General features: G+C 38.9%; 1 protein-coding gene across 2 annotated transcripts; it reads left to right on the forward strand.

Annotated features, from left to right (window-relative positions):
* The first annotated feature begins 3831 nt into the window (after positions 1–3831).
* sptlc2b (serine palmitoyltransferase, long chain base subunit 2b) lies at positions 3832–20831 on the forward strand. Of its 2 annotated transcripts, none has more exons than XM_077510534.1 (12): positions 3832–4110; positions 7059–7253; positions 7354–7508; positions 9220–9368; positions 9436–9560; positions 14436–14529; positions 14624–14729; positions 15063–15282; positions 15396–15522; positions 17671–17806; positions 17907–18036; positions 20281–20831. In XM_077510534.1, the coding sequence occupies exons 1-12, from the start codon at positions 3967–3969 to the stop codon at positions 20392–20394; spliced, it is 1695 nt and encodes a 564-aa protein (XP_077366660.1). In that variant the 5' UTR covers positions 3832–3966; the 3' UTR covers positions 20395–20831. The 2 variants fall into 2 exon arrangements, with proteins under 2 accessions (XP_077366660.1, XP_077366661.1); XM_077510535.1 differs by having other exon boundaries at positions 20246–20394.
* The last annotated feature ends 55 nt before the right edge of the window (positions 20832–20886 follow it).

The raw sequence follows: 20886 nt of genomic DNA on the forward strand, positions 1-20886 counted from the left end.
GAAGGGCATTCTGTTATTGTCTCAACGCTAATTTCACCCCTCACAACAAGGCAACAGACAAATAAATAAAATAAGAAATAATGATAATACATTCAAATGAAATACGATGACATCCACTACACGTCGGCAAAGCACCGAATCTGTCTGCCTACGCCTCGATCAAATCCACCAAAATTGTGTTACAGCACCTGCACCACCACTTAGACCTGATTTTGCGAATCTAAACTCTAGTCTACTTTTTGTCACCAGATTTACAGATGCGCCAGCGGCATGGTAGCCGCAATACAGTCTCAAACATGGCAGACTAAACGTACCTCAAATACATTAAAAAAAATAAAAATAAAATACGTTACAGCACCTGTGCCACCACTTAGACCCAGTTTTACCAGTCTAAAATCTAGTCTACTTTTTGTCACCAAATTGACAGATACGCTGGTAGTGTGCCAGGGAGACGCAATGTGGTCCCAAACAAGGTTGACTAGACTTTCCTCAAACACCAAAATCACGTTACAGCACCTGCGCCACTACTTAGACCTGGTTTTGCAAGTCTAGAACAGCCTACTTTTTCTCACCAAATTGATAGATGCACCATCTACATTATCAGTCCACATTAGCCTCAAGCAGTATCCAGGAGGCTCTTATTGTGCTAGTACACCTAAATCTCGTTACAGCACCTGCTGACCTGGTTTTGCAAGTCTAAAATCTAGTCTACTTTTTGTCACCAGATTTACAAATGCACCAACGGCATGGTAGTGAGCCTTAATATGACTTGTGACACAAATCCACAAATATTGTGTTTCAGCACCTGTGCCACCACTTAGACCAGGTTTTGCCAGTCTAAAATCTAGTCTACTTTTTGTCACCAAATTGACAGATGCGCTGTCGGCGTGCCAGGGATGCGCAATGTGGCCCCAAACACAATTGACTAGACTTTCCTCAAATTCACCTAAATCGCGTTACAGCACCTGCACCACTGCTTAGACCTGGTTTTGCAAGTCTAAAACGTAGTCTACTCTTTGTCACCAAATTGACGGATGCACCAACTACATGATCACTGTCCACATTATCCTCAAGCAGTATCCAGGAGGCCCTCATTGTGCTAGTAAAAAAATAAGTGACTATAATCTTGTATGCAAATGTCTGTAATTTATTATCTGCATCTGTACATAGGCAGTGTTGTCATTGACATCCATCATACCGACATGCAACACAAGAACCTGAGCTCCCTCCATGCCTTCTTCATCATTAGTTCCTCGTCTACGCGTATTGAGGCCAGGGCTTCACTCATCATTATTCCTGCAGTCAAGAGTTAGACAGAGTCTACTGCTCTCTGGAAAATGGTCTGTCTGTCACTCTCAGTGTCTCTCTTGCTGGATAATCTATTATGGAGGGAAGACTTAGACAGGCGTAACCATTTCTAATGGTTGTGTCAGTCAGAATGAAGCCTGCTGGGAGAACGGCGGCATTGGGCCCGAACCAACTGTAGAGGGAGTGCGCGGCCGGCAACCAGTGGGATTTGCAGTGACAGGGAGTCGTCTTTATTGCACAAAAAAACGCTTTGACTTCAGCATGAGGTCAGATAGTTGGGGAGATTGCGTTGCATTTGATTGTACAAGGAAAACTGTAATGTGGAAGTAAAAGCAGAGTGCAACAGACAGTGTTGGAGACGTCCATGCTCATGTGATTTTAAACTTAAGATTTCAGGGAATAACAAGGATTTGTCAAGGCCTCAATCATGTGTCTTTGTTTTTGTCCGTGATTAATTAATTTCCAAGCTATTTGCATGCTTGTTTGTCCTTATCCTTATGATTATATACCGGACATATATTTTTGCGAATTCATAAGGTCATGGAATTGAAAAAATTACACCTGACATTGCACATTATTTATATATAGTTTGTCTTCCTTTTTAATTTAGACTTAAAAGATAGTACACTGGCTCCATCAAACGCTGAACCACTTTCCATCTAACCCTAGCGGTGATCCTATTAAAGCTGCTTTCTTATCGCCATGATCTAGTTTGGAATGGACAGGAGCTTAAGTGCTTCTCTGTGTATTGGCAACAGCTTTAAGGACCGATGTTTCATTATTCTCCACTCAAGGTTACAACCTTGAGACGAAACAAAAAAAAAAAAGGCTCGGAAATTGATTAAAGAATCAAATCATCTGATGTTATCATCGATGCCTTAATCATGGATGTCACACCTTTAAAACACCGGGCTGCACATCAATGCCTCCAAAGCACTGAACAGGAAGCACCCTGCAGGTTAAATGAAGGTAGCAGTTCTTTCTATGGCCCAATAGTGTCATCTAGGGGCAGGAATGTGCAACTTTAGCTTCGTACTTTTGTAGTTCCACATGAAAACAAGGACCACCACATCAATGTAAAATAAAAACTTGTCCTATCCAAGGCAGAAGGATGCTCATCTTTCCTCTTGTGTCTTTCAGATGAATGAGTATATCTAGCAACTGCTCTCATGTCAAAATCTATGGAGGACCAAAACTGCAAAAATAAATACATAAATAAAATAAATGCGTATAAAAACACAATCAAAAATTAAACACAAACTAACGTAAATGGAAATAAAAACAACAAAAATAAATAAAAGTAAAAATGAATACAAAAATAAAAAGAGTAAAAATTAAAAACAAAAATAAATGTGGAAATAAAATAGGAGCACCCCCTCATTTGAATAACATTTCCTTGCACATTTCATGGTGACATTGTCTGCAGCAATAAATAAATATGAGAACACAGCGTTTTCATTTATTAATATTTAATTGTATTTAAATATTTATTTTTGTATTCATTTGCACATTTATTTTTATGTTTCTATTTATCTTTGAATATTTTTGTACGTAATTTTTTAATGATATATATATTGCTTTTATTTATTTTAATTTTTATTGCGGATGTTTTTGGTCTTTCATAATATTCTGCTTACAGCCAAGAGGATATAATCAGAATGGGTTGTATTTGTCTGATTTGTGGCAACGTAACGCAGCATGTAACCTGCTTCAGGTTCCAAGACCACAAGGGGGCACCAAAGATCAGTTACCAGTCAACAACCCTGCCGTATAATTTAGATACAATATAAATAAAGTTAAACTTAGATTTTTAGCGAAATATTTTGGACATTCTGACAAAACTTTAACTTTAGATTTTGCTTGATTTGATCGCTGTAATGAGTCTATAGTAGATGTATAATCTCATCATATTATTGACTCAACTAGCTAGCCACAAAATCAAATTTTGCTTAGGACCAGCTCTGACCAGCATTACGATGCTCCGTGTGTATTTATTTATTCATTTATTTATTTATTTATTTAATATTTTAGCATTTTAGCTTTTTTTGTGACTGTATATCTCAATGTCCTTCCAGTCAACATCACTGCATCATCACAATATAACATCCCTGGCAACTTCCGATGACTCACCTTTGGGATAGCCTTGACCTTATGCACTGTCCTGCACAGGTGAGGGACGAATCACGTCATCGGGAGGATTAGGTTGACGCCTAGTCAAAGGTTATTCTAGGTCGTTTCACAGGAGACTGTTGACAACCAAGACATAAAATACAGCAAGATAGCTCACTCTGTGGAGTAGTCGCGTTAAACATTACAAATGGTGAGTATGTCTTCTAATGTTAATATTTTAATTAAAATATAATTTAATATATATTACACAATGTTTCATTTAGTTTGTGTTGACACGCCACTAAAAGTTTTTATAGTTTTGTATGGGGTGGGCTCTTAATTTTAATAGACGATACTTGTAGGCTACCAGGCGCATTGGCGAATGAGCGCGCGCCAGGGGCGTGTACTTCCGGCGTGCTGGTGAAGACGCAGCGCAGTGGGCGTAGAAGCGAACGTTTCTCCTGAGTTCATACATGACTTCCCGATTATCCGCACCCAAGTTGGGCTTCTTCAATTTGTGATTTCTTCCGCCGCGGCGAGCCGACAGAGATGACGGAAAGCTCCGCCAACAAGCTACTCAACGGAGACGCTTGTCGTCGGACCTCGAGTGGTCAAAAAGCCAGCAAAAATGGCTTCGTGAAGAACCACTGCCTGTTTCAGCAGCCGCAGAAGTATCGTCGCTCCGGGGAGAAGGTGAGGCCCGCCCGCCCGCCTGGCCGTCAAAAATTCCGTGGAGGACGGCCCGATATGTTTTACATATTCTGAATAGTTGGTCGCGCTAGTTAATTCACAGTTTTATTAGACGAGCCACTAGCGCGTAGGTACGTCACCCGATGTTTATAAATAGATATTTATGAATCAAACCCAAGATGACATCAGACATCTTAGTTGTGTTTTACTATTTTCAAGATGGCCCGCGTTATTGTGGAGAACAGGGAAAGTTAATATTTTTCTTCATGTCAACTGAGCCAAACGGAGCATTGAAATGCGTTAATGAATTCTCAAAAACAAACAAACAAACATACACATTAATGCTAATGTTATGTATTTTGGTTTTTGTCCATACAAAAACATTAGCATGTGTGGTGTAATTAATGAGACTTGCGTTGGTCCAAGTTCTTCATATATGTAGTCTATATATTATAATCCTGTATAGTATTATAATTTGTGGCACCCATTTTAATTTTCTTTACAGTGATAAGTTGTAATAGTAATATTTTTTACATTCTAATTAATACTGTTTGTTGAATATAAATTAAGAGTGAAAATCCGCCGTGTTTACCAAGCTCATGGGGCGGCCATTTTGCCCCATGTCGACTGAAAATGACGTCAGTTAATGTCAATCACAGGCTCACCTGATTTCTGAATATGGCCATGTGACGTTTTCAAGCTGACACATGATTGGTCCTTACCTGTCAAATTTCATTTTCGATCAACAGAAAGTGACAAAATGGCCACCCTTTAAGATGGATAAAAAAATATATATAAAAAAAATAGGTGGCGTTTTGACTAGTGGGGTTGCGTAGAAAATTTTTCGGTTGACTTTGCTGTTAATGACTACAAATTATTACTGATGTAAATGTAGGTTGTGGTATAGGAAGTTTGGCTTTTCTATATTAACTTTTGGACACGTTGACTAAATTAACTTAATGTTGTGTTATGTTGTGTCCATGATAGATAAACAGATAGATATGTTATTGTACTTGTTCATTGTTTTCTAACAACGACCCACGCCACCTGAAGGTCCATTGTTGTTGTAATCCTACACTCAGTTGTTTTTTCTGTCCCGCAAGTTTTTGTGAAGCAGACCGGTCTCTGTTTACATTGGCTAATGAGAAGATGACAACCAGGGCCTGTTGTGTTAGGAGTGAGTGTCTCCAGGGAGAGCAGAGCAGAGCCAGCCTGCTTCCACATGACACTTAAACGGGGAGGAATGTCTCTGCGCCGTCAAGGGTGCGGTCACTTCCACCATGGAATAGAGAACATAGTTTAGTTGTGGAGGTTGGGCATGCATGCGCGCCTTTTTGTATTCATTTGTTTGCGTTGTGTCCTATTGGACTTTATGATGAAAGTATTTGTCGAGGATTACATTCCATACTAAAGCTTCAGTGCTGCATCTTAATTTGGTTCTTAAAATAGTGGTCTGGCTTGCGTCTGTTGACTTCACGTATTACATTTTATTCATTGAAGTGCGTGCAGTTGTTTGGATTCTGGTTGGCATCAGTATGCAACAGCCTCTTGAACCTTTTCCTGCATCCGTCATAAAGGGAAGGTCACGTCTGACTAGTTTTAACTGCTCACGCTCTGCAGTGCTCAGTCAGAGGTGTTTCTTGGTTAGATGCATGACTGGTCACATGAGGTGCTGCTAAGCTGCAGGGCACACTCTCATGCCCAATTCATGTTAAGTTGTGCCTCACTTTAAAGCATTTCTTAGGTTGTCTGAATTATTTACTAATGTTTCATATGCAATCGTACTTAAATTTAGAATGCTTGTACTTTGTTTTGCTTCTTGAAATCACCCTATAATATATTAAACAGCTTTTAGTTAATACTAACAAACTTTTTTTGGTCGACCGATTTGTTAGCTGGTATCTCGCTGAGCAGTGAATACTTGCACACGTAGCGTATTTGGGGTTTTCATCAAGAATTGAAAGTAGCGAATTTGGGGTTTTCATCAGGAATTGTAAAATGCTCACAGTCAGTTTTTATTTGTCGTAATTTCGTAAACACACTTGGAACACATTCAGAGAATTTTTCACTGCAAAGATCTAACTTTTCATTTATGGATCTATCTAAATTTCCACTTTATAAAAAAAATAGGAACTCCCTACAGTTTTTATTAAAAATAAATAAATAAAAATCAAGAAATTATGTTGAAATTTTCAAAAACTTTATTTACAGTAGAAATCTTTAGGCATCTATTTACTTGCTTTTTAAATTTTATTATTATTTTTTATTTAGCTTAACACATGCTAATGACCCTGGAAGCTCTGCAATTGTTATATATTTTTTAAACAAATCTGTCAACATAATTTTAAAAGATTTTTTTTTTCTATTTTTACTGCAAATAAATATCGGCTATCGGCCTCCTTGACAACTAATAATCTGTATCGGTATCTGTCTTGAAAAAAAATTGGTCGGTCTTTCGCTGCTTTGTTGTACTTTATGATATGACTAATTGACTGAAACTAATCAAATAAAATCTGTCAATCAAACCGAAGTTCAACTTTGGGTACGTCGCTACTTTAGGTTTGTTTTCTTAGAATTGAACCTCTCGCAGTAATGCGACTCCGCTGGATCTATTGTGGTGTAGTAATTGTACGCTGAAGTGTTGTAAGCATAAACACAACCGTGTGACTTCTTAAATAAAGATATGATAACGGTGTTCTTTGACAAAAAAAAGTTTTCAAACTTTTCAGGCTCCAAGCTGCGGAACAGCAAACTGCTAAAACAGCTCTGTTACGTTTATGGTTCCAAACCGTCTTTCTTTTTCACACTCCCGACTGTCTCCCTTGAACAAGTCTAGGGGGAACCACAATTGCGTGACAACCACCCTCCTCCATCGCAATTCAAAATTGGGCCTTAAGAAACGGAAGTCTGCGTATTGTAATAACGATAATGCTTGTTTTGTCCCCCCCCAGAACCAACATGGCACACACAACTCGAGCCTGTACAAGAGGCCCTTTGTGGAATCGTTTGAGCAGACTCCTCTTCTGGTGGCTGTGCTTACCTACGTGGGCTACGGCATCCTCACCATCTTTGGCTACCTCCGGGACTTTCTCCGCCACTGGAACATCGGGAAATGCACCATGGCCAGAGAACGAGAAGAGCAAAAGGTGCATAAACAATGACAATTTTGACAATTTTGGTTTGACTACAATCTATGGGCTGTTTTGTGTCTGTTGCATACTTCATTGGCGTTCTTTTCCTTGGTAGGATTTTGTCCCGCTCTATCAAGACTTTGAGAACTTTTACACCCGGAACTTGTACATGAGGATCCGAGACAACTGGAACCGACCCATCTGTGGTGTTCCTGGGGCGAAGATGGACCTGGTGGAGCGAGTTTCCCCCGATTACAACTGGACCTTCCAGTAAGTTCAGTTCAGTTCTGTCATAAAATGATAAAGCATCACTCAACGTATTGATCTGTGATGTCACATTACTAGTGGCACAACGGATCATCATTGATCCTCGGTCGGTTCGGGTCGCGCGCGATCCGTGGATTGATTGGTGGGGAAAAACAAAAACAAAACAAAGTTCGCATTCCCAGTCAACACCATTCAGACATGTCAAGGAAGCTGAAACATTCTCAATGTAACACGTCGCCTACGCTAAGGCTAACTTCAAACCATATAATACGTTCACATTTCTTCATCGTACAACTCTATCCTGAACTCATTCAATCGCTAATTTAGGACGCTAAGAAACCGCTAATTAATTACGTCACCATTGTATAATACGGAAAAAGTCTCCGACGCAAGTGGCTAGCAGCTAGCGGTTAGCATTACCAACCAGTGCCTGACTGGGAGCTGTAAATGAGTTTGACAGCTGGTACCTGGCTTACTTGAATTCGTTTTTCAATATTCTGGACCAAGACTACTTTGCAATTCACTCTCCATGTTTAAAGGAAGGGAATGTGCCTTAATTTGAGGTCATTTCATTATTAAAAGAAAAACGATAAATAGAACTTTGTCTTCATTTATTTTATAAGACACTTTTGCTCATTTAAAAAAAAAAAAACATTCAACTCAGTGTGACTTTAAGCCATTAACAGGTTATTTTACACATGGGCCATATGTAAAATGTAATATAATATAAATAAAATATAAAATGATTCTGCCTCATATTGCACTTAAAGTTGTGTTCCTAAATCGAACATGGCTTTATTAGACATTTTGATATATATATATATATATATATATATATATATATATATATATATATAATTTTTTTTTTTTTTTATTTAATGGGGAAAAACGTATTACAAAATAAATGACGACGCTAAATCCTAAATGGCTATATTAGACATTTTGAATTGATTTTGTTTTTAATTTAATGGGGGGAATAGCATTATGCAAAATAAATGAAGACAAAGCACTATTTATCTTTTTTTTTTTTTTTTTTCTTCTGATCCAAAAAAACGATCCGATCAATGACTCAAATCCGTGAGCTGATCCGAAAAGACACATCACATTACTGTTGCATAGTGAACACCGCCTGTTCTTTACTTTTGGATATAGCAAGTGAACACACCTGAGTTTGGTTAAGTCGATATTTTATTGACCTCAAAGTTTTTGTGATTTAAAGAAAAACAAGTACATGCAAAAAACGCAGGGCAACAATTGTGTGTAGTGTCAAGACTCGGTCTTTTAGGTAGGAGTATGTTGTATAAGGATGGCACTACTTGACCCTTTTTTTTTTTTTTGCACCAAAGTGCTCCATAAAATTTTCAGGTTGTTCTGGTAAAATCCTACTTTAGTTGATATGAATGTGTGTGAATGTTTTGAAACGATCCTGTACCAGAACAATCTGATGTTTCAAAAGGGTGCGTTTACTTTCTCTTTCTCCTGTATTTACCAAGATTGGAATGTTTAAAATATGCCTTGTGCTGAAGCCGAGCTTCCGCGAGATAAACTATTGCGTAATACCCCGCTGCTGTCTGACTGGGCCATTTTTAAGACAACACTTGAACAGGAAATGTTTGCACAGCTACCGCAGCCGACATGTTCAGGTTAATTATTTTACCCTGACCCTGGGTCGTTGTCCTCTGTCCCTGAATTTCATTGTCTCGCTCTCCTTCAGGCACACGGGCAAAGTGGTGAAGGACGTCATCAACATGGGCTCGTACAATTACCTGGGCTTCGCCGAGAACACCGGCGCTTGTGCTGACGCCGCCGTTGAGGTCACGCAAAAGTATGGCGTGGGAGTGGGCAGCACTCGCTGTGAATTAGGTGAGAGTTTAATGAGCAAAGTATCACATTTTTCGAAGCTAAACAAAGCACATTTTGCCTGTTGTAGGGAACCTTGACATCCATGAGGAGTTGGAGCAGTTGGCTGCCAGGTTCCTTGGCGTGGAGTCAGCCATGGCTTTCGGCATGGGCTTCGCCACAAATTCCATGAACATTCCTGCTCTTACCGGGAAGGTAAGGAATTTCACTCTCTTCCTTTTTCTTATTTTGTTCTCCATCATCCTGACTAACCACATTGTCCCCGTAATGTAATCTTAAGATGACAAATTTGCTTTTACGGAACTAACATGGCTTCCTGTTACTGTTTTGAAGTGAAAACAAATGCCGCGCCAACACTGAACAGGTCAGACTGTTCCACGGCTCTCTCGTTTCCTGATATTTCAAAAATATTGAGTTCAGCTGCTTTTGTTTGCTAAATGGCTGCCCCTGTTGATCTAAACCCAAGCCAATCATATCGCTTTTGACTTACTTTGACAGCCAGCGTTTGAACAGGAAGTAGAAAATGCAGCATGCAGAGGTGTGACCAGTAGGTGGTGAAAGAGCCACAACTGTTGGCAAGAAGCCTCACGCGTTCTTGACCGAGTCTAATCATGTTGCTGCATATTTCTAATTTATTCCCTCCCTTTTTCATAACAACATTGTGCAACGTTTACTCGTCTGGTTTATTTATTGTTGTGTGACTTAGTGTCGTATTAATGAGCAAATGAGGGTTTGAATATTTCAGAGATGTTCCAGTTCATGTATTGGGAGAATAAAATGTTGTTTGGCAAGTCATTGCTTAATACCAAAATCTCCACGGTGACATTTTGTAGTCTAACGTTTGTCTTTGCAAATATTGTTGTCCAATACTGTGTGTAATGGCTCGACATAATAGTGTTGTCAAAGTTAGGGTGAACTAATTAATCACAAAAATAATCGCATTAATCATGTATTAACACAGATGAATCATACTTCATTTTGACTGCAGATGATCCTTTAGCTGACAGCGGATGGTTACGTTAAGGTAGCAAATAACTACATAATAATAAAAAATAAATAAAATAAAAATAACTACATGTATTAAAGTAAAGCATTTAATAAATGTTTGCATATGCCTTTTCAGAATATGTGTTCATGTCAAACTATCGGGGTCATTTTTTTCCATTTTATTTATGCAGGGTATTAAGTGGTTAGAAAAAGAGAAGCGTGAGCGTGAGCAATGGATCAAAAAAGGGTGAAGATGTCTTTAGAATTAACACATAACAGGTGTTCTTTAAATTCGGCGGGCAAAAATTTTGAGAAAAAGCCGTTTTAAGGAAGCGATTAATCAAAATTATTCGATTAAAAAAAATGTAATCATTTGACAGTTCAAATAATAATACAAACGTAATAAAGACGCATGCATCTTATTTTCCCACCTTTTATCCGAAGCTTCTCTGTTGTGCTCAAGGGTGTGTCTTTCAGTTCAAACTTGTTGAGGCTGTTAATTAAAACCTTATTTGGCTGCAATGTGCTATGCAATGTTTGTTGCATTGCCAACTGTTTTGAATTACAGGTTGTTGATGCCACTATGTATGCTTGTATCTCATGCAAACAAAATGCAAATTCAGATACAAATTAGAAATGTGCTTCCTTTCTCATGTATTGCACATGCAGTATCTATTTATAAATAAGCATGGGCCGATTACTTGGTTTGACGATTTAGCATGTTTTTAAAAAGTCAAGGTTTCAATAACCGCCAGTACTAGCTGTCATCTTTAGCTTCTTTGAAATTAATTGCCTCCAATTAACATTTTTTATTTCTCCTAAAGGGGAGGAAGGGTGCAAGATGAGACACTGCAAATACCGATGCATTTATTTTGTTGCTCTGATTAATGTCCATTAAAATAATGTGTAAAGACCATCATGAAATCTTACCAATTAACATGAAAATCAAATTGAGAAAAAGGGGAAAGTGAGTACAAATTAAGAGGAATTGATATTTTTTCCAAACCTAAATATAGAACAAAACATAAACAACAATGTATTTCAACTCAAGGTGTCAGTTTGTGGAACAATCTGGATTATAAAACTTAATCATCTCAGACCATTTGTATTTAAAAAAAAATATATAATAGCACAATGACTGGGGAAAAAAATATAGCACAAGGTCATGCTGTTGAATTATTTTGTTTGTTATTAGGGCCCGAGCAGCGACCGCTGCGAGGTCCCTATTGTTTTTGTAAAAATTATTATTATTATTATTATTATTATTATTATTATTATTATTATTATTATTATTATTATTATTCTTCTTCTTCTTCTTTATTCTCCGCAAACAATCGCGATTTTGGGTACCTAAATATTCACGAAAACTCACCAAACTTTGCACACTCCTCAGGTCCGGCGAAAAATTTGATATTATGAAGTCGTTATAACAACGCGACTCTATAGCGCCCCCTAGCGTAGAAAAATAAAAACCAAGCCCGACACGTTTGAGCTAGAGCAACGAAAATTGGCAGGCACGTGTAGCACCCCGAGACGCACAAAAAAGTCTATTGGGACCATGTAGCTAAAATGTACAGGAAGTGAGCTATGAATTTTTTAATGTCCAATTTTGGCCTATTTTGGCACATTCACTGTGGTCATGCTTTTTCGCCCTTTGCAAACATTTTTCATCCAATTGACTTCAAACTTGGCATTTATCATCTCAAGACCTAAGAGAACAGCTGGGCAAAACATCTTGCCTTTTCGAAATACTATACGACGGGGGCGGAGCATCAAATATTGCCTTTAAAATTTCATTTGTCCAGAAAGAGCAAATGCTTAATAACTCCCATGTTCAAGCTCCAAAAAATCTCAAACTTCTCAGGCAACGTAATAGTCACAGCCTAAAAACATCTATATGACAAAATTCAGTTATACATATAGCGCCACCTAGTGGTTACAATAAATGTCATACTTTACATTTTTAGCTACTGTGCTGAGCTTGTTGAAGGGATCCATTTGAAAATTGGTCAGAAAAGCCTTAAGATGTTGATCATGCCCCACACCGAATATTGTAACTTTTCGTCAAAGGGCGTGGCCGCTACGGTGACGCAAAATCTGAAGATTTTTCGTGAAAATAAAAGCTGCATTAACTTGACCGAGATGATCCTATCTTCTCAAAATTTCACACATTTGATGAGAGTCCAGCTCTAAAGACATCTACTAACTTACATTTCATCTAACTGATAGCGCCACCTAGTGGCAATTTTTTTTCTTACGAATTTTCTTCTACGTTTTTCTCCAAACACGTTAACTGGACCTACCTCATATTTGCTCAGAGGAGGGTTTCGGCCTTCATGATGTCACAACACGAAGTTTGTGAGTTTTCGCGAATTGCTGTAGGCGTGGCTAAGCGCTGTTCGCCAAGAAAACAACGCCAGTTTTGAGGGTCTAAACATGCACAGAAACTCCTGAAACTTGGCACACACATCTGGCCTGGTAAAATGAGCAATATTTTATTGTTGATTGTGCTATTTTTACAAAAATGACTCAATAGCGCCCCCTTGAAATTTTTAACAAAGCAGCCCCGGTTGTACGTTTAAGCAAGAACGCCGAATATTTTTAAGTGTATGAGGGAGCCCAAGACCTACAAAAAAGTCTCTTGTACCCATATGCTAAAATGAACAGGAAGTGAGCTACGAATTTTTGAATGTCCCATTTTTGACGATTTTTGCACATTCACAGGGGGCAGACTTTTGCCCACTTCTCCTACACGTTTCATCCGACTGAGTTAAGACTTGGCCTGGACCATGTCAAGACCTGAGCCAACGACAGGGGGAAAAATTTTGACTTTTCGAAATACTATATGATGAGGGCGGGGCATCAAAATTTGTGTTTCACAATGAAAAAGGATATGCTTGATAACTCCACGGTACATGTTCCAAAAAATCCCAAACTTGACATGTATGTTTATCGTCAAGGCCTGAAGTTATCTCTATGACAACATTCAGTTATATATGCAGCGCCACCTAGCCCTTGAGGCATGAAAAAAAAATACCCCACATAAGGTATTTTGTACAAAAAATGTACAATCATTCTAAGTGTGATAACTAAGTCATTTATGAATATTTTTTTAGTTTCCACCACTCAAAATGTTCACTGGCATCAGACTTATCCAAACATATATATATTTTTATTTATTTTTGATAGCCTCTGTGGACATTAAAAGCAATATCGTGAATGAAGGATATGCATAATAACTCCACGGTACATGCTCCCAAAAAAAATCCCACACTTGACATGTATGCTTATAATCAAGGCCTGAAGGTATCTCTATGACAACATTCAGTTATAAATACAGCGCCACCTAGCCCTTGAGGCTTATATAAAAAAAAATAAAAATACCCCACATACGGTATTTTGTACAAAAAATGTACACTCATTCTAAGTGTGATAACTAAGTCATTTATGAATATTCTTTTAGTTTCCACCACTCAAATTGTTCACTGGCTTCACACCGATCCAAACGTATGTACGTTTCCATTTTGTTTTATTCATTTTTGATTGCCCCTTTGGACAATAAAAGTAACATTGTGCAATGAGTACAACGAGCGATGATGTGTATATACACTTTTACAAAAAAATACCAATCAGGGCAACTCATTGCCTAAAAATAAAAAAGGACGCTGATTTTTGCAGGTCTTAACAATCACCAAAACCCGTTGAGCTTGACACACACACTGGCAAAAAAATATTCTACATGTAAACGTTTATTATGCCATTTTCAAAGAAATTTTGCTTCCAATATGCCAGTACCCCAACGTGCAAGTACCCCAACGTGCAAGGACCCCAACGTGGCCCGGGCTGCGAGGGCCCTTTATAGCTGCTCGCAGCTCTAGTATTGATTGCTTGTTTTTCTTCTTTCTGTCCCCTTTGTTTGTTTTTGTTTTTTTTGTTTTGTTTTGTTTTTAAGAATGAAATAAAATTTGAATTGAATTCTCAAAAAACAAAAAAAAAAGATGCCCACGGGTACAACTTAGCCCCAAGGACAACATGAGTAGCCCAGTGGTCTGTTCTAAAAATAGCCCCCTTGTCTCGTTCTAGGGATGTCTGATCTTAAGCGACGAGCTGAATCATGCATCACTAGTGCTGGGTGCCCGTCTTTCCGGCTCAACAATTCGGGTTTTCAAACACAACAGTAGGTGACCTATAGTAACCTTTTACATCAATGGTAGCAAATGATCACATCATCTGCTTGAGCGTGTCACATTAACCAAACGTCTTTGCTACAGACATGCAAAGCCTCGAGAAGCTCCTGCGAGATGCCATCGTGCATGGACAGCCGAGGACCCATCGGCCCTGGAGGAAAATTCTCATTTTGGTGGAGGGCATCTACAGGTAAAAATCAGAATATTTGGCAACTCAGACATCCCAAAACCCACACACACTTGCAGTTTGGAATTGTTCCCGCTGTCCTTGAAGTACATTTACCGTAAAGCTAATCAGTCATGAGAAATCAATACCCTTTCTAAACAACCAGTACAATTTAATCAATGTCCTTTTACTAATGCAATGTTAATGGAGTCTGACATCCACCGAGCCACACTCAGATTCTTAAAATAGACGGTGCTTATGCATACAATCAGAAAAGGTGACCAAAGTCAAAACTGTGGTCTGCACCATTTATCAAAAAAACAAACAAACCCTGTACTTCACCTTCTGTTCCCAAAGCATGGAGGGTTCCATTGTGCGTCTGCCAGAGGTCATCGCCCTGAAGAAGCGCTACAAGGCATACGTGTATCTGGACGAGGCCCACAGCATCGGCGCCTTGGGACCGAATGGCAAAGGAGTGGTGGACTACTTCGGCCTCGATCCCACGGATGTGGACGTCATGATGGGAACGTTCACCAAAAGCTTTGGCGCCGCCGGCGGTTACATCGGAGGCAAAAAGGTCAGCAGGCGCCAGCGAATAATATACTTATAAGATCACTGAAATGATGTTGATGAAAAGCTGTGTTGATGCCACAAGAGTGTGGAATTAAATGTTTGTAAATCCTCTGTTAGGAGCTGATTGATTACCTGCGACAAAACTCTCACAGCGCCCTGTACGCCACTTCCATGCCTCCACCTGTAGCCCAGCAAATCATCACCTCCATGAAAATCATCATGGGAGAGGATGGGACCACACTGGGTAGGTTCTTAATTGCCTCCAGCTATTCTGTGCTTGATTGTTTGCGACAAAGTTGGGGGATGAGTTAAAGCACAAATAACACAAATGTAATATCTGGATTTGCGTACCAAACTGATTGTGGGATTTCAACAAATTTGAAGTCCTTTCCACTCCAATTGGTACCTGTGCATACAACAGCTATGTAATGTTGACAGTGTTTGAATCTATTTAACAGCAACAAAATCTTCCCAGCCGCACATGTATGTCTTCCATTGTTTTGTCAATGATGCAACCTTTTCTTTTTGGTACTTTCCATGCAACTGTGATGTTGTATTTGACCACTAGATGTCAGCATGTGTCTGGCTTTTAACCATCATCACCACTATGGTGGCCTTTATTTTGATGTACATGTCAAATGAGGTCATGTTCATCTTTTCATACTTTTTTGTAGTAGGTGGATAAAAGATTTGTTTCGTTTTACCATGAATTATTCCAGACGCATTATATTTAATTTAATTGAAGTCAGTTCAAGCGTCTGCAATGAAGAAAGTGGATAGCTTCCTGCTTTTTCGTCAATATGTTGATATGAGGCGGTACTATAGTAAAATAGGTCTTCCTTTATGGTTTTCAGATGTTTACTCCATTGCCTCTACGTCTCACTTAAAGGGATATTTTACTTATTTAGCCATTTTTGGCAGTCAAACATGAATATTTTGCCTATAATAAATTTTATATTTTCATTATTTGTCACGTACAATTAGTACCTTTAAAAACATATTTTGCAACTTGCTGTCGACTGCAAATGACATCACAAGGGCTCAGGTAACCAATCACAGCTCAGCTTGTGAATGTCACGTGACCAAACCTAGAAAACAGGTGAGCTGTAATTGATTACCTGAGCCCTTGTGATGTCATTTTCAGTCGACAGCAAGTTGCAAAATGTGTTTTTAAAGGTACTAATTGTATGAGAAAAATAATGAAAGTATCAAATTAATTACAGACAAAATATTACCTTTTTATTGCTATAATGGGCTAAATAAGTAAAGTATCCCTTTTAAGATGTCAACTTCCTGATTGCTCTTTACAATATAATCTACCATAGCACTGATTAAAACAACCATGACTTGCATGCTACGCAAGTCATGTCGATGGATCTGGTTGGTCACTGGGCTGATTAGACCCCACATGCAAGTAGACTGTAAAAGTGAAAACTGAAAATGTATTGATTTCATTTGGATCCGCATCAATAGTAGTATTCTAATCATAAAATGAAATGTGTCATGGAAAGTGGCTGTGTAGTGTTTACATAATCCAACCCTTATGCTTGGCAGAGGTAATAAACACCTGAACCCGTCATCTGTTCTGAAGATTGCCAGACTTAGCTGAGCTGGCTCAAGTTTTCCTTGTGGAAGAATTACAATGACAGCCTGATATGTTGCAGCCCTGTCACCTGTTTTCAAGTCTTTGAAGGTCCAGACACGAATGCAACGTTGGAGCTGTTTGATAGCTCCAAAGTTTCCTTTCACCCAAACAGCTAGTCATGCTTGAAGTTATTGTTATGCATGTTTTTCCTGCTCAGTCAGACAGATGGATGTTGCTGCTGTAAGCATTGTAAGCATTTGTTTGGCTAAGATGCTATCTCAGGGGGCGTGGCCTGAGGACATTGGGTGAATCCGAATGGTGCATCAGAGAGAGGATTGATGCCTGTTTGACTTCACCTCCACTGACCTCTATCTTAATGATTTTTGGCTGTCTTCAAAGGCAAAATCTGCAGATATTATTATTATTATATATAATGGACTTGTTCTACAATTTGAAGGCTTGATGAATTTGAACTGTCATATACAAATGTCGTGTTTAGCAAGGTAGACGTTTCTGCGCTTAGACCATTGTTGTACGTCAGTGTGGACTGTTATAAATATATTTGATTTGTGGCTAGTTTTATTTTTTGAGTTTTACTACTCAATACTTGCAGTGATGCTTTATTTTAATCTTGTACACAAGAAATACACAAAAAAGTAAAATAAATCAGGCATTTTTGAAAACATTAAAAATAATAAAAACTAACACTGAAACAAACTGGATTTCAAAAAACAAAACTCAAAATGAAATAAAAATGTAACTATAATAAAAAATTAAATTTCTTATATGTCTGCGTGTCCTCTCCAGGTGCGGACCGCCTCCGCCAGCTGTCCGAGAACATAACCTACTTCCGCAGGAAACTTCGCGAGATGGGCGTCATCATCTATGGCAACAGCGACTCGCCTGTCGTACCCGTGATGCTCTACATGCCTGCCAAAATTGGGTTCGTTATTCCAATATTTCCACATTCCACTATTATTTCTCATCCCTTGAATACAAACTTATATAGACATGTTGAGTCATCTTCTTTTTTTGCATTTCAGGGCATTTGGCCGAGAGATGTTACAACGGAACATCGGCACGGTGGTCGTCGGCTTCCCGGCGACTCCCATCATCGAATCTCGGGCGCGTTTCTGCATATCGGCCGCGCACACCAGGGAAATGCTCGACACAGTAAGTCTTCAAAGCTGTGTGACACAAACTGTGTCACTCACCCATGGAACAAAATTGCCATGAGTTGCTTCATGTTCCAAATACCAATTGCTCTGAATTGGATAAGAAAAATGTACTGTTCCTGTCACCAACATCTAACATGAACACTAATGCCATCTAGTGGCAGGATATTATCACAACACAAAACAGACTCAATGTTTCACACTCCTTTGAACTGTTTAGAGTACTTTTAACAGAGTAACTATGAAGTACCTATTATAAAATTACTGTATCTATTAACTAAAAGGTCCAACCATATTTGGATTTGTTAACTATAATTGTCCACATTTATGTTAACATGTATGGAAAACTTGAAAAGATATTTTATTGTACAGCTATAATATGTGAATAATGTGCGATTAATCGCAAGTTAACTATAGACAGGGTTCCCGCTGGGTTTTAAAACCATTGAATTTACAACAGAAAATCATACCTTAAAATGTATATGCCACAATATTCTTACATCCTGCACACATTCCACATTTACTCATTCGAGAACTAATTTAACGCACGTAAACAAATTGTTTTTCTTTGCCAATAAGGCTGTGATTTTTTTTGGATTGTTTTTATTTTTTTTGATAAATGGTCTTAAATGTACCTTGAAGAAACCTGAAGGAACCCTGAATTCCAATGATTAACAGCCGTTTTGACTGAACCAACCCCAATCGCTCCCAGCTGTTTTACTGGATTTTGACTGATTTTGCAAAGACCGCAGAATATGGTGTTCTATTGCTATAAAAACATGGAAACTATCAAAAGAAAGATTAGTCTCTTCTTTCATCAGAAAAAAAGGATATTTGTATCTGTTTACGTTTTTCAGCAATGAGCATTAGAATATAGCTAAGTTTCAACTTTATTCACAAACCTGTTGAAAACAGTGGGGAAAAGAGCTTGTTGCAACATGGCCCAGGCTAGTCTCTTATACTCTGCTGCCACCTGCTGGCCATTTTTTTCTAATAACTACCATTGTTTTAAGTAGTGTTGTTCCGATACCGTTTTTTTGGCCCCCGATACCAATACCGATACCCAGCTTTGCAGTATCGGCCGATACCGATACTTAAGGTTTTTTTTTTTTTTTTCCTCAACATGAAAAAGCTGTCCTGCTATTGGTTCAGAGCATTCAAGGGCCAATAGGATATCTTAGATCGGCATGCAGTGAATGTCATGCACAAGCAAGACACAAGATGCTGCATCCAAAATCCTATATTAGCGTTGGAATTAATGGTATCGGCATGTTACTTGTGAGTACTCACCGATACCAATACCACTGTTTTAATGCAGTATCGGCACCTCTGCCGATGCCAGTATCGGTATCGGAACAACGCTAGTTTTAAGTGACCTCTTCAGGTCCGAAGCTGCATTAAAGCCTTCTTTATGCTCTTGCATAAAAAAACAAAACAAAACAAAATACGTGTAAACACGTTTTTGGGAGTGAAGGACAAAGTAATAAAACATATTCATACGTTTTTGGGGTTGAATACTCATTCAACACAAAGCGTGAAATGAAATTTGTTGATACCTGCAGAAACCCTGTATCAGCCGATTAGTTGCCTGATGTCAGTGTTACAATAACACAGTTAAGTGTTTTGTTTTTAATCACCGAAATGCGCTCGCTTCACAGTGGATGGAGCGAGCCTGTTGGATAATAAGCACTGCCTTTTTGTTTTAATAGCACTTGGAAGCTGTCTGTCCGTATTACAGTGCGGCTTTTATATGAGCTGCCGTGTCTCGCCAAAAGCACTTCATTCATCTTACTATTGCACATGTCAACACGATTTGTAAAAGTCCATTTCAAGGGCATCCCAAAGCCTTTGTAGAGCACTTGGAGGAGCCGCTTTTTCCGTCTTTGGAAAACCCGGGTCTTACCGTTTCTCAAGGCATGGAATCGGGCGGGGGGGAAAGGTCAGGGGGGCTGGGGGGTAAATTGTTTGCAGGTGTTTTGGAGTGTTGCAACGTCGATTCATTTACTGCGGAAAGAAGTGCAGCGGTTTGTGTTCTGTTGTGGCTGCGCTGCTCGCCCTCCCCTCACCTTCGCCTTCACAACACGGACATATGTCAGCGTGGAATCACTTCCAAAGTTCACGCCTGTTTATTGGTGGCGTTTTTTTACTGTCCGCCTCGCTTTATATCGCTTACGACTGTTGAAGTTCTGGCGTGTCCTGTTTTGCAGCGTGAATGATGGCGTTGCCTGTGATGTCTTGCCAGGTATTGGAGGCCATGAATGAAGTGGGCGACCTGCTGCAGCTGAAGTACTCCAGACTTGGACAGTCTCCTCCTCCCATCAGGTGGACATCTGAGGAAAGCCAGCTGCAGGACTGAGCCCCGCAAAAAATGTTTTCCGCTTCCAAATCCATCCATATATACACACACAAGTTTTGATCATGTTCTATTGGCCTTCCAGTTTTACTTATGCACCACTTCCCCTTTACCTCTTCTCACCACACTTCCAACCTCATTGGACTCACCAGAGCATGTACAGTGGATATAAAAAGTATATACACCCCTGGTCAAATGCCAGCCAGGTTTTGTGATTATATCAATAATCACTATAAAATAATTAATATACACAAATATGACCCCTTTTTTTACATAATCACAAAAGTCTGGCATTAGAGCAGCAGTGTGTATTATATATTTTTGCATATCAACTGTATCTTCAGAGTCCCGAACCATTTTTAACTCTGTCAACTTGCTCGTCTAAAAGGAGAAGACCAACATCACGTACATCATTTTCTCACTTGCTACGATGTGACTGCTTCCAGACATTAGATTTTATTCCCTTGAGCACATTGAATGTGTACGCTTTTTTAT

The sequence above is a fragment of the Festucalex cinctus genome, chromosome 21, assembly GCF_051991245.1.
Source record: "Festucalex cinctus isolate MCC-2025b chromosome 21, RoL_Fcin_1.0, whole genome shotgun sequence".
Classification (NCBI taxonomy): Eukaryota; Metazoa; Chordata; class Actinopteri; order Syngnathiformes; family Syngnathidae; genus Festucalex; species Festucalex cinctus.

Excerpts from the sequence above, each read along its gene's own strand:
- sptlc2b (XM_077510534.1), top strand. The coding sequence starts at position 3,967 with ATGACGGAAAGCTCCGCCAACAAGCTACTCAACGGAGACGCTTGTCGT. Across the intron at positions 14,530-14,623 it reads TCGGGTTTTCAAACACAACA|ACATGCAAAGCCTCGAGAAG; the intron begins GTAGGTGACCTA and ends TCTTTGCTACAG. Across the intron at positions 15,283-15,395 it reads GTTACATCGGAGGCAAAAAG|GAGCTGATTGATTACCTGCG; the intron begins GTCAGCAGGCGC and ends ATCCTCTGTTAG.